At 42.3% G+C, this 14,174-nt stretch overlaps 1 protein-coding gene across 3 annotated transcripts in view; it reads left to right on the top strand.

The window, feature by feature from the left end:
* The first annotated feature begins 2,286 nt into the window (after positions 1 to 2,286).
* The window catches only part of LOC116672388 (cell adhesion molecule 2), a 179,066-nt gene continuing 167,178 nt past the window's right edge, over positions 2,287 to 14,174 (top strand). Inside the window, exon 1 of one of the 3 annotated variants that reach the window (XM_032504224.1) lies at positions 2,287 to 2,666. In XM_032504224.1, the coding sequence (XP_032360115.1) occupies positions 2,606 to 2,666 (61 nt within the window). In that variant the 5' untranslated portion in view covers positions 2,287 to 2,605. The remainder of the gene's footprint in view (positions 2,667 to 14,174) is intronic. The other 2 variants (XM_032504210.1, XM_032504215.1) reach the window with 2 other exon arrangements.

Here is a 14,174-nt window from a genome sequence, read left to right as displayed (position 1 = left end):
CTACTCTGACCCCCCCACGGATGACTGAGCTTTTCACCCTATCTCTAAGGGAGACCCAGCCCCCCTCCTGAGGAAACCCATTTCAGCTGCTTGTACCCTAGATCTGGTTCTTTGGGTCATGACCATAGGTGAGGGTAGGAACCAGAACTGCCCGGTAGATCGAGAGCTTTGCCTTCTGGCTCAGCTCTCTTTTCGTCACAACGGTGCGATAAACGAATGTAATACCCCCCCGCTGAGCCGATTCTCCAACCAATCTCCTGCTCCATGGTCCCCTTACTCGCGAACAAGACCCCAAGGTATTGAACCTCCTTCACTTGGGGTAAGGACTCACTCCCTACCTGAAGAAAGCACTCCTCCTTAAAGAAAAACTAACGTGGCATAATACACTTCCAGAGACAAAACATCATGAGAGATTTCTAAAACCTAACTGTTTTCACACAGTCTGGCATGTGTTTCATTTATAAAGAAGAATAATTAGCATTTTCTGTTTTTGGTCCGTTTTGCTGGAAACGGATATGATGTACTGTATAAACAAAATATTCAGGTGAATCATTTAAAAAAATAACATATATATCACCATATCTATATGTGAATCGATTCTTCTCCCCCACCTCTCTGCAGAAGCGTATACAGTAATGTCCCAGAGACAAATCCAGAGGGGAACATGCTCCTCTGCATTACAGATCTGTGTCAGCACCCCGAGCTATTCTGCTGAGCCCACATGGTCAATAAATTCTCACTGTTTAAAAGGCGCATGAGTAGAATTGTAGTCTCAAAGATCTAATGAAATGACGAGGAATTGACCTTCAGGACACATGGGATTGATTCTTTAACACCATCCTCATGGTAATTGGCTTGGTATAGTTCTGCTCTGAATGATAAGTGAGTTGTATTGAGAATGTATGTCACACAAGAGCGCTCAGTCCTTCAAAGTTTACAGTTCAGAAAGGCAACAATGCTTCTCCAGGGATTAGAGATGTGCATGGTTCCAATTTAAAAGGCTGAAACGTATACAAGTGAATCCGCGCACGACTGAGTGAAAAAAAAGTCCCCATTCAACCCATTCGGATTCAAAAGCTGTAATAGATTAAAACGGGCCGAAAGAACGTTGCATTCATTTCTTGGTTTGCAATAAGAAATAAGTGACCCAACTGGTTGCTTGTTTAGAATATAAATGGTGGAGCTCCACATGTCATTGACATGTATTCCTACTGAGAGAAAAAGATTTAAGAGGCTGGAATGTACCGTCTATATTTTAGCACCACCGCTTTTTTTCCCCCTCAGGTGGTATGGCCAGGTCAGCAATTTGATTTGAAGTGGGAGTGGCGTGCTAGGCCACTGTGCAAAATTGAACCAAATTCAACCGGCAGCATGTTAAACCATGTGTAAAATCCTTGTGATGGACTTAGAAAACGATCCCTGGCTGGAGCCGCTGCTTTGCTCCCACCTCTGTCTTTAGGCATGGTCACGCTCATTTGTGGGCACCACTCACTGGAGCCTTTGAAGGAAGGGGGATGTCCAGGAGCCCATTAACCTCCCCTGCACCGGTGCACTGATTCCTAACACACCCAGACACCAGGTCACAACCTCTGCGACAGCAACCGCCTTTTGACACAACATTATGCAGGTCTTGCTTTGTTTAATGCAGGCTGTCCTTTTTTATTATTTTATTCAGAGACTTCAGAGACTTCGAGGGAGGATACTCGTGCATTGTAAAATTTTCCAAGCGATAATAAGTGTCAATTTTGCAGTGACACTTATTTTGAGTTGTCTAGTGTTGACTGCAGGCTTGTTTGTCTGCTCATAAAGCTGTTATGGCTCTGGGGCGGCTGTTCAAAACTGTCTAAAAGTGTTAAATTAACTCTGCTAGCTGTGGGCATATTTTAATACATTAAATCACTGGCATGGATTTTTGCACTCTCACAGTTACCACTCCCACTGTCAAAAAAAAGTACCATTATGATTCCTTTTAGAGCCTTCAGAGGGGGTGTGTGGTGGCCCGTATTGGCCCCTTATGGCCTTATTATTTTTATGACATTTTTATGAATCATCATATTCCTGCCGAAGCATATTGTTCTACTGTGACATTAGCTAAATTATCTTCCTAGAACTGATCAGTGGATTACTGATGTCCCCCTCGGGAAATTGCTGTAAGAAAGCAAGCCTTGAGACACACGGTGCAATTGTTCTTGACAGTTTACCAGAGATCCGAACTATTTCTAGGTGTTCTCCATTGGCGAAGCGTCTTCATTAGTCAAAAAGCGTGGGCGGGACTCCTGCTCTCTGCAGCGAGTCAAAGAGAAAGGCAATAAAGGGAGGCAGGAGCTGCACTTTGCCGACGAGCATCTCTGCCGTCCTGCTGTAAGACTCCAGTGTTCACTGCCGCCCCGGATCCGCGATCACACACAGGGACTTCTCCGGAGGACAAAAAAGGGCTGAGTTCATCAATGTGACTCCGCTCAGCCAGTCCCAAACTGCGCCGTTTACCTGGATAAGTCCATCGTGAGGAGAAGCTTGGACAGAAAGAGAGAGACAAAAAGACAAGAGACAGGCGTGAGTGGAGTGTCGACGTGATAAAGCCAACCGTGAAGGAAACGAGAAGAATATGATTGTCAAGCAGCACTTGATCTTCATCCTTTCCAGCCTCTGTGCGAGCGTCTTTGAAGGTGAGCCGTGCGCGGAGGTTGCTGTGTGTAGACGGGCGTGGTGTGCGCTGCTGTGTAAACACCATATGTGATCATGGCGCACGTGAGTCCAAGTATTCAGTAGATAAAGAGTTGATTCTTCCTTCTTTCCTTTTTTTTTAAATGATGTGTGTTTGCGCAGCAGTTGTGGCCGCAGGACGGCTCCCTGTCGGCGGCTGGCGGAGCGCAGTGAGCCGGCTGTGCTGGAATGCCTCAAGTTGAATTGTGCGGCTCAGTGGAAACAGAATGCGGCTGCTCAAGTTAATTTTTGCGTGCGCCGATTCAACTTGGATGTTGCCCTTTTCCTTTCGTATTAAGTGAAAGTGAAACAGCGTGGCTGCAGATGTGCCGCGACCAGTTTGTGTGCTCATGCAGTTGTGTCTCCTGAAGCTGACACAGGGATGCACGAGAGGTTACAGCAGCTGCTGGCACGCGTCCTGTTTGTTGGGAGACTCGTGTCATTAAGTGGATCATCTAACTCGCACTGTCGGGTCCGTTTTGGGCCTTTTCAAGTCATTTCACACACCACTTTAAATCAGCAGAGGTGACAAGAGGTCTTCTATCTAGCTGTGTGTGTGTGTGTGTGTGGGGTGTGTGTGTGTGTGTGTGTGTGTGTGTGCGCGCGTGTGCATGCGCGCGGACGCTTTCTCCAGGACTGTAAGCATGCGTTTACTGACAGCGCGAGCCATGTAGTCGCTCTTTCAAAGTTGGGCTGAGGCGCAGGGGGGGTGCGATGACTCTCTGCAGCCAGACATGAGCGTGTCTCCTCATGACAACTCCCCCAACTCCCCACAAACCGTCCTGGACATGCTTGCGCAGCCACCGCCCTGTAGGCGACCAGTGCGCAGATACATAATGCCTGCAGCAGGGGGGGGGTCATGTCAGCAACTCCCAAATCAAACAAAACAAAATCCCTGCTGACTCCCTATTTTACACAATGTTGTCCCACATGACATCAGCTTTTGTGGTTGTTGTCATTACTAATTCACTGCAGGGAGGAGGGAGGAGTTAATAGATAGTAAGAGTGACCTATGATTGAGTGGTTCATCCTATGAAGCTGATTATTATGATTTAGAAGAAATAAAAAAGAAACATTTGTGTGGAGGGTCCCCACTCGAGGACCTCACTTTCAGAACCAACATACACAGTCTAGTCCGTAAGAAACCTTTAGTCAGAGTCTCTGCTGCTTGTTTCATCAACGCATAGCATCATCATATCCAAAATCAACTCTCAAATGAGTCCAATTTCTGTGTCAGATTTTGAGCGTTACCTCTTGCCACTTAGTCAAATATATTAAGTCCAAGTCAGACCATTACGTGTGGAAGAAAACGCAGCCGGGGCTCCGTTCTTAACTCAAATGCTTGGCAGCTTAATGGTGTTAAATTTTATGAGACTGACTTGTATATTTCTTATTTGAATACATTATTATTTTTTGTGCCTTGATGTATATTGCTTTTGTCGTGCTGTCTTTTCAATCTCAAACATTTTGTTGCAATAAGATGTCCAACTTGAGACGCCATCAACTGGCAGCACATCCAGCTGTGACCTGATGATAGATCCAGACCCATCCACCTGGCGCCGTGCCCTCTCAACAAGTGCTCCCCTGTGGAGGGAATCGTGGTTAGGTTTAAATGATCATGCATGATTTAGCATTTTTACAGTCAATTAACTATAAACTGTGTAGATGTTGCATCACTGCAAATCTTTTGGAAAATTTTGGAAAGCACGCCATATCATTTAAAATGATTTCCTAGCATCCAGGCCGGCATCGCGTTGGTATCAAAGGAAAAAGAACTCGCAGATACAGAAGGAGACTTACTTATCTGTGATATAATAATTGGCTTTAAATAACAATTACATTCATGGGCTACAGCATGTTGTAAGGAAAGCCGTACACAATTAACGTAAATATCAATGATATTAAAAGGATGAGAATGTGAATTTGATAACATTGCATCAAAAGGTTATTGTTTGGCAGCAGACCTCGAGCACTTCCAAAAAGTCTATCTTTGCAGAACATTACCACTAGAGATGTTCCAATACTGATACCAGTATCACCTCCGATACTGCCTAAAACGCTGGTATCAGTACCAGGTAGTACTGGAGCTCATGCATCGATCTGATACCACGTAATAATGCCCTTGAGAAAATCAACATTAAAGTAGTTTATTTATGTTCTTTTTCCGTTATAAGTGACTGCATAATAAAAGTAAGTTCTGTTGTTTGAGCGTTTAACCTGAGCCAGACCGACCACAGAGATAGAATCGGGGAGAAAAAAATGGTGTCGGACCATTTGTAATTGTCAGAGAAAAAATACATGGCCTTCCAGTTTCAGTCAGTGTCCAGGTTTACTGGGAATGAAGAATCCAAATCATAAAACCCCTCCGGATCACCTAAGTTCTTTAGTTTTGTTTTTAAAGGTTCTGCTGGATGATTGTAATGCTGGAAAGAATGGTAGCAGTGAAAACGAACGGTATACTTTAGGAAATGGTTGGGTGATAGAGAAAATCAAATGTCACCATGTTCTTGACCAAATACCTCAACGTCGCTATAGCGACGATATTGTATGGTTGACTGTTGGTGCTTTAACAAAATGTTATTTACATAATGAGATTTTTGATAAATATTCTCCAAAAATGATTTAATGACTTAGTGGGTAGAGGTAAATATTAGAAGAGCTGAACAGTCTGGTAAAATGACTTTACTGTAACACCAGGTCAAGACAACATTTACCATATTACCATATTAAGATATATCCCAAATCTAAGATGATATCTAGTCTCATATCGTGAGATCGATATATTGCCCAGCCCTTGTTGAAAGTACGAGTCCCGGGTGCAGGTGTTAGAGCTGGCGTCCATGTAAAGGGGGTTTACTCCTCAACGCAGCGGGTCGGGGTTCGACTCCAACCTGCGGCCCTTTGCTGCATGTCATCCCCCCCCCCCCTTCATGTCTCCCGCTGTCCTGTCTAAAACAGAGGCCGAAAATGCCCCCAAAAAAATCTTTTAAACAAGAAAGACAGTACAACGCGTTCTCATGAACGGGTTCGTAGGATATGGTACAGAAACTGATGCACAAAAATTCATATGGTGTCCTATGAATTCACGACGAGGAAGTAATAGACTGCACTGTGTGTGAGCTGTATGTTATATGAAAATCACTGGTATGGTTCTATAATGTTGGTGTGGGATTGAAGATTGAAGTTTAAGTTTAGCTTTAAAACGAGAGTGGAAATACCAAACTCGGAGGATCCCATTATTGCATGCTGCGGTGGTTTTGCTCTTACTATGGACAACCTAGTTTATGGCTGTGCTCTTCACCCTCCTTATGCCTTTTAGTGGACATTATAAAGTGTTGCATTATATATGCTGTTTCAACATTTGGCTGTATAAGAAGGTGCGCATGCTTTAGAGTCCATCTACAGTATACATATATATTATTCTGTAACATGGACAACAAGAGAAAGGATAGGCATGTGTTCCCATTAGCTCTAATCTAGCTAATCTCCTATTAGCATCATCAGCTAACTCAAGACTGTTGAATAAAAATGGACAGTAGAACACAAGCCCGTTTTGCAACAGATTTGCCAAAGGGAACAGGGCAGAGTTTTATCATCTAGTCCAAAAACTCTGCAAAAAGTAGTGCCCAATCCCAGGGCTACATTAAATATGTATGCTATGTGGCTTAAGTTTAGACACATGAACTAGGAGCGCCCAGGGCAGCGCCCCAGAAGTCTGTGTAGAGAGCACACACCTCCAGATTTGTTAGTAGAACAGTCAAAAAATGTTTCATCTGCATTGGGATCAAGATTTGCTGCAAGGTAAACAGAGGTGGGGAATGATTGGACGCATTTGTGTTTCAAAAAGAATGGAAAGAACTCCCTATCTTGTGTTAATAAACTGCTGATGTGCATCTAGATCTAGTTCAGGCCATGGCTTAACCTTGAAACAAATGTCATTACCATCTGGAAAACAAACATGTAGATATCATGTTTGCTTACAGACAACCAAAACCAACAAATGGGACTGAAAAGACGACCTCCTCGGCGAAGGTAATAAGGCCCATGCATCTTCTGTGCGATCGCAGCCTAATCGACAGTTAAATTGCAGTGCGCCGCATCACACACTGCAGTGATACTGTAGACAAGACTTCAGCCTCAGCAGCTCTGCTCCTGCTCCATAATGCTGAGAGGCATTGCATGCAGGCTCATCCTTCTTACAACAACTGGGCCTACACTATTAGTATTTTTTAAAATGCATTGTCGGACTCTTATCTAAAGCTGCAGCCTATGGAGTGCTACCCTGCCTATATGTTTAATATGCTGTACTGACTACAGAATAGATTAATTCATATGTAGAGTTACTGGATCTATTTTTTCTTTGCTTTTTTGAAGATAATTTTTTGGGCATTTTAGGCCTTTATTTTGATAGGACAGCTGAAGACATGAAAAGTGAGAGAGAGGGGTGGAATGACATGCAGAGAAGGGCCGCAGGTCGGAGTTGAACCCGGGCCCGTTGTGTTGAGGAGTAACCCTCTACATACGGAGCCACTCTCACTTCTTTTTCTCTTTGATGTTGCGTTTCTTTAAATAATTGTTCATTTCTTATTCTGAAGTTGCATTGTTGAAATATATACCTATATATATATATATATATATATATATATATATATATATATATATATATATATATATAATATATATATATACTGTATATAAGCACGTAAAGAGAATTAAGTTAAGACCGGTGGGACCGGCCCGTTCTGCCTAGGATTACGGGTGGATTACATGTATAGAGCAATGGTTTATACATTGTTCCATACTGGCAGCCATGTTTTATCTGCTTTTATGTTTTTCTATTGTTTTTAACTGCTCTTTAATGTTTAATTTCTTTTACTGCACTGTAACTTTTATTCTCATAATATATCTGTTTTTCATTTTTTTTATCATTTTTAACTGCTCTTTAATGTTTTATGTAAAGCACTTTGAATTGGCCTGTTGCTAAAATGTGCTGTGCAAATAAAGCGGCCTTGCCCTGCCTTGCCTTGCCTTGCCCTGCCTTGCTTTGCCCTGCCTCGCCTTGCCCTGCCTCGCCTCGCCCTGCCCTGCCTTGCCTTGCCTTGCCTTGCTTTGCTTTACTTTGCTTTGTACTGCCTTGCTTTGCCTTGCCCTGCCTCGCCTTGCCTCGCCCTGCCTCGCCTTGCCTTGCCTTGCCTTGCCTTGCCTTGCCTCGCCTTGCCCTGCCTCGCCTTGCCCTGCCTTGCCCCGCCTTGCCTCGCCTTGCCTGGCTTTGCTTTGCTTTGCCTTGCTTTGCCTGCTCTACCGACTGAGCTATCCAGGCGCCCGAGCTACTGTAATCTATATCCCCTCCTCTGTATTGTGAGCTCCTGCTCTGAATGGGAGGCGCTGTCTGCTGCACTGGTGGGAAATGGTGTCATTCTGTGAGGTGTTGGTGCGTCACTACAGCAGAGTCATGACAACGTATTTCACAGAGGGCAGCTAATGCTGACGCCTGACACATATGTCAGAGCCAGTCAACAGGTTAGGTGGCAGGCAGGCTAGTAATGCTAATTAGCCATGTGGCTAAACTTAGTGTCAGAAATGTAAGTTTTTATGATCTATGCGTTTCTTTGTTGGTCACACGGCTTCTCTGGTTTGGTCTGACATTCCATCTACTCAAGTGTTTCATCACTTTCCTTTCTTACCGAGCACCAAGAAGCCCCATACCGCCGAGGGGAACTTTCTTTTGTTTGAGCATGGAGCCTTTCATCATTTCTTATCTCGTGAGACATTTCGGTACAACCTGCACGTGACGATGAGCGTTGGTGTGTGTTTGGCCGTAACGCGTAGTAGGGTCAGTACTGAGGGCAAAGCGGAGAACACATGAAAGTGTCTCCATTTGTTTTTCTTTTTCTCATTTAATATAGTATCATAACCACCGACATCAAAACTACAGAGACAGAGCGACAAGGAGCTTGATGATGAATAATTCTCTCATAGTGTAAAATAATCTTCCCTGATTAAGGAGGCATTTGAGGCAAGTCATTAAAAATGCATAAGTGCCTTGTAAAACATTTGACATTTCCTTCAAATATTGGCCCAAGAGAAGACCCATCCTTTTTTAGGGTTAACTGTGGACTGGGATTGAATTCATTAATATTGTGTCATGTTATTTATACTAGCTACTGTTACTAGGGATGGGCATTCAATTTAAATTGTGTTAGTTGATCGTTGGGAGAATTAATGATCAACTATTGATTAATCATTAATATTTTTTATTAAAATTAAAATTAATTATTTAACTTTTCATGAATGACAAATTCAATGAATATACAAAAATACAGCGTGTTTTTCGTCTATGAGATCTTTTTTCAAGAAGAACAACTTGTGGCAGTTAACTGGACGCCGGGTTAGGCTAAACTTGAAGATATCTGCGCTGCGGTGCGCTAAAGCAGCTGCCAGCTGGCGTTTGTTCCAAAATAATAATAATAATAATAATCATAATAATAATAATAATAACTTAACCAAACACATAATACTTAGATCTGGCAGGTTTTGTCAAATGTAACTTAAAATTATCCGAGGCACGTAGTCGAGAGAGAGGGTGAGAGAGATAATCCTACCTAACAACAAATTAGGCTACTTAACAAAGCCTCATAAGAAAGAACTAGTACCACAGCTGCTGCACCAGTCTGCTGACTATCCACGCCCCCCTTCACCCTTCAGGATCACTTTACAAATGCAAATGGAAGCTCGCCGGTAGCTGAGCATGGCGTCACATATTGCCCCCAGGTGGTAAAATGTTTCATTGCTACCCCCCAGTGAAATTCATTTCATTTCTTCAAGACTCTCACTATACTACGCAACCTGCATTATTTTAATCAATAAGAAATTAACGTCATCAACGAAATTCTTAACGATCAATTATTGATCGGTGATTAATCATGCCCTTCATAATTGTTACACAAAATTATGGAGTGGTATTGAAAGGTTCTTCATCTTAATCCTCCACACAGCAAAACGTCCAACCATGCTACATTTGCCAGACAGCTGACACAAACAAATTAATAATAATAATAATAATATTAATAATAATAATAACACATGTCATACTTATCAAATAGAACTTTCTCTGTGATGATGGGGGATTTGTCTTCTTCTTGTGCTTCTCTTTCCTGTGGAGTCCCGCAAGGCTCCATTCTTGGCCCTATTTTGTTTTGATTATATATGCTACCGCTAGGGTCAATTATAGCCAGACACAACCTATCTTTTCACTGTTATGCAGATGATCTGCAAATCTATCTGCCATTGAAGCCTGGTGATGTACAAGGTACCTTAGTTGACTGCATCACGGACATTAAGCAGTGGTTTGCCCAAAATGTTATGCACTTAAATGAGGATAAAACTGAATATATTGTGTTTGGAGAATCTGTGTCTAACGGATTTGGTCCCTGGTTTCCAACGGCCAGACAGACGGTAAGGAACTTAGGAGTGATTTTTGTTGTTGATGTTGTTAGTAAACCGTTTTTAAACCGTCATGACCTTGAGAAGGCTATTCACGCTTTAATAAGCTCTAGACTGGACTACTGCAATGCCCTGTATGTTGGTGTTTCCCAGTCCTCTGTTGACCGTCTCCAACTTGTCCAAAATGCAGCAGCCCGCCTGTTAACGAGCACGAAAAAACGAGACCACATAACTCTGATTCTTTATTCTCTCCATTGGCTCCCGGTACACTTTAGAATTAAGTATAACATTTTATTGTTTGTTTTTAAAGCTCTTAATGGCCTTGCCCCATCTTACATTTTAGACACGCTGACTATTCGTAATTGTGGTAGGACGTTGAGGTCATCTAATCAACTCATGTTGGAAGTGCCCAGGTCAAAACTGAAACACTGGGGGGACCGCGCTTTTTCGGTTTCTGGACCTAAGCTCTGGAATAAGCTGCCCAGTGAGATGCGTATCGTTACTGACCTGGGCCTTTTTAAATCAAGACTTAAGACGCATCTTTTTAAAGTGGCGTTTGGTACCTAGTAATGTAATGGCACATTTATATTGATTTTTTTTTTAATCTTTTTCTTACTTTTCTCATTCATTATTGTATCTTTGTTAGTGGTGTGTTGTTGTTTTAAATCTGTGGTTTTATCTGTTGTGAAGCACTTTGGTTCAACTATCGGTCGATGTAAGGTGCTATATAAATAAAATACATTTACATTTACATTTCATTTAAAGGCGCCTTTCTTGGCACTCAAGGACGCCGCACAGGGAATTCAGATATTAAAAACAGCAAAACAAATGAATGTACATGAATGAGCCTTAAGACCTTATACATTTCCCAACAGCTGTGCAAAAGTGTGTGAATGTCATTATTTAATCATAATCACACAATTTCAAATCCCCAAAATGTTATTCCGGGGTCTTTTTTTTACTGGCATCTTTTAGCAGGAAAACAATGTTTGAAACACTGATGCAATGGAATTTCAAGGCAAAGCTCTTTCAAAAATACAAACGCACTACTCTGTGCTACAGGCATGCATAACGTTTGAATGTATACATTACATACGTATCATATAATAATTAGCATTATTTAACTGTTTTTATTTGCATTCATCAGGATGGAAATCCTATCGGATAAGCAAAATAAACTGAATGAATATGACTTTGACATTTTCTGTGTGCATTATATTTAGTTTGTTAGTATTTTTTGCATTGTCAGTTTTGTTTGTGAATTTATATATGATATATTTGTGAGTAATTTTGGTTGTATTTATTGTCTTTTGGATGTATTGTTTGGACCCCAGGAAGACTAGCTGTCGTCTTGGCGTCAGCTAATGGGGATCCTTTGAAATAAACAAATAAACAAATAAACAATAGTGTAAAATATTCGGTTACACTTTAAGGTATCTACATAAGAGTGACATGATACTGTCATGAACGTGTCATAAACATAGAAACGAGTCATAAACGTTTATGACATAACGCTTTTTTTAGTAAGTGTCATTTGGTTTTGTCCTGAGAAGTTATGGTTATGGTCAGGGTTCCTGACTGTTCATGACTGTGTCATGCCACTCTTATGTAGATACCTTCAAGTAAAGTGTTACCAAATATTCACTATGTATAAAAACAAAGTCTTATGTTTTCAGAATTTTAAAGGCTCAGGATTAAAATTCAAGGATGAAATGTCTCCTTCTAGCTTCCGTGTGCAGCCTACAGTCGTCTGGGGCAGAAAGCACATGCAGTTATTATAGAACGCAGTGAAGGGGTAGCCATACCCATCATTCAAAGCAGCAGCTTTCACAAAAGCTCCGACAGTGGACAGAGATGTGAAGAATGGTCATTTTTAGTGTATCAGGGCAGGTTGGTGCATTACTCAATTCCTTTATGCAACAATTCAGTTCTGTTTCAGCTTGGATCCAGGTGTATTGAACATCTCTTGAAATGAACATCCACATATTGGACCCAAGCAAAAGTGTACCTCAAAATGTCACACATGGTGAGACACAGCGAGCCTGTGAAAAGTATGCATGGGCTCTCCTATCTCCTGTGGCTCTGAATAATCAGGCAGCAGAGCTAAGCTGGCGGAGCTGAAGGCAACGTATGGCAGAGGAAGGTGGTTTACAGTCAAGGATACCCGTTCCTCACTGCTGAGGGTTAGCTTATCCCTGCAGAGCGTCTCCCAGCTGCCAAGTGCTGGCTCTGGTGCTTTGCTGTATACACTGCAAATGAATAATCCAGTAAAAAGGGGGACAAAAGTGCTCCAAAAGAGCAGCTGCTGCCCTGCTTGCTTTCTGTTGACAGATATACATCTGTAGGGATAAGCCTTGAGCCAGAGGCAAATGTGCTCAGACAAGTGAGGAACGGGCTTAAAGATTAGCTGCTCGATGCCCCAACTACGCCGCGTGCTGTCAATCTCCCTTCGCTGTGCTCTTTGTTATAGCACTTGTACACGCCATGCCCCCTCTGAGTGGGTATGAGCTTATAGCAATGAAGCTGATAGACTGTGAGGGCAATTACACTATTAAAGATTATTTTGACCCATATTTGAACGAAAGAGGGTAAGAGGTCTACTTGCCAAGAAGCCTGTCTCAAGATACTCATAAGTTTAATGCCACCATTTGTCACGCTGACAAGTGGTTATAGCAGTGCTTACATCAATCTCAGGCTGCTGAAGAGCACCTGTCTTAAAGGGGAAATCCACCATTAAACAGATTTTACATGTACTCCTGATGTAGGCTGGGACAGCAGAGTCAATATTTCTAAACCTAAACGAGGAGCTGGCGTGGCTAAAACCCACAGAGCCAACTATATCATATGCTGATACTCTGTTTAAAGTCTCACATTGCCAGACCCTCCTCCACAGCACTGCGGAGGAGGGTCTGGCTAGTCCACATAGCATCTTGGGATGCGAGATAAACGTGCTCCGGTGTATTGGCTTTTTTTTCAACCAATCACAATGGGCCGTGCTAAGCCCCAGACACAATGATGGTGCATCTGCAAAACAGCCTCGAGAAGGAACTTGTTTTGAAGGAACTTGTGTACTAGAGCTGGGCAACATATGGATATTAAATTGATATTGTTAAATTTCCTGGTTTTAAGGTATTTGGTCAAAAATAATGTAATATTTGATTTTCTCCGTATCGCCCATTCCTAATGTGTACGTTCAAAAGTAGTTTCAGTCGTGTGAGAGAAAACTCCGATTGGACAGATAGTCTAGCTAGCTGTCTGGATTTACCCTGCAGAGACCTGAGGACCAGGTAACCATAGTCCTCAGATCGGACAGATAGTCTAGCTAACTCTCTGGATTTACCCTGCAGAGACCTGAGGACCAGGTAACCATAGTCCTCAGATTGGACAGATAGTCTAGCTAGCTGTCTGGGTTTACCCTGCAGAGATCTGAGGACCAGGTAACCATAGTCCTCAGATTGGACAGATAGTCTAGCTAGCTGTCTGGATTTACCCTGCAGAGATCTGAGGACCAGGTAACCATAGTCCTCAGATTGGACAGATAGTCTAGCTAGCTGTCTGGGTTTACCCTGCAGAGATCTGAGGACCAGGTAACCATAGTCCTCAGATTGGACAGATAGTCTAGCTAGCTGTCTGGATTTACCCTGCAGAGATCTGAGGACCAGGTATCTGTAGTCCTCAGAAATCAGCCGCAGGTTAGAGCGCCAACACAGAGACAGAAGAAGGGGACGGACATCCGGCCAAAATTAGAAAAGAAAGAACAAACCTAATGAAATAAAGTTAAAAAACATTATTTTATAATATCACATACACATTCTTTAATAAAAAGAATAAGTGAATATTAAATGACAAAGATTTACTTTCTGTTAATCATGCAAACACACCCGTGAATTATGCCAGTCATTGTGCTTACAACACAACACACTGTAGTTGTTGGACAAGTAATGGAAATAGAAAATAAATAAATATTTTCAGATAGCAGTGCGACCTGGTGTGAGCCAAAGCTTGATGCCTGTATTGAACCCCATAAG

The sequence above is a fragment of the Etheostoma spectabile genome, chromosome 3, assembly GCF_008692095.1.
Source record: "Etheostoma spectabile isolate EspeVRDwgs_2016 chromosome 3, UIUC_Espe_1.0, whole genome shotgun sequence".
NCBI lineage: Eukaryota > Metazoa > Chordata > Actinopteri > Perciformes > Percidae > Etheostoma > Etheostoma spectabile.
Note: the sequence above shows the minus strand (reverse complement) of the source record. Positions and strands in the feature narration are given on the sequence as shown.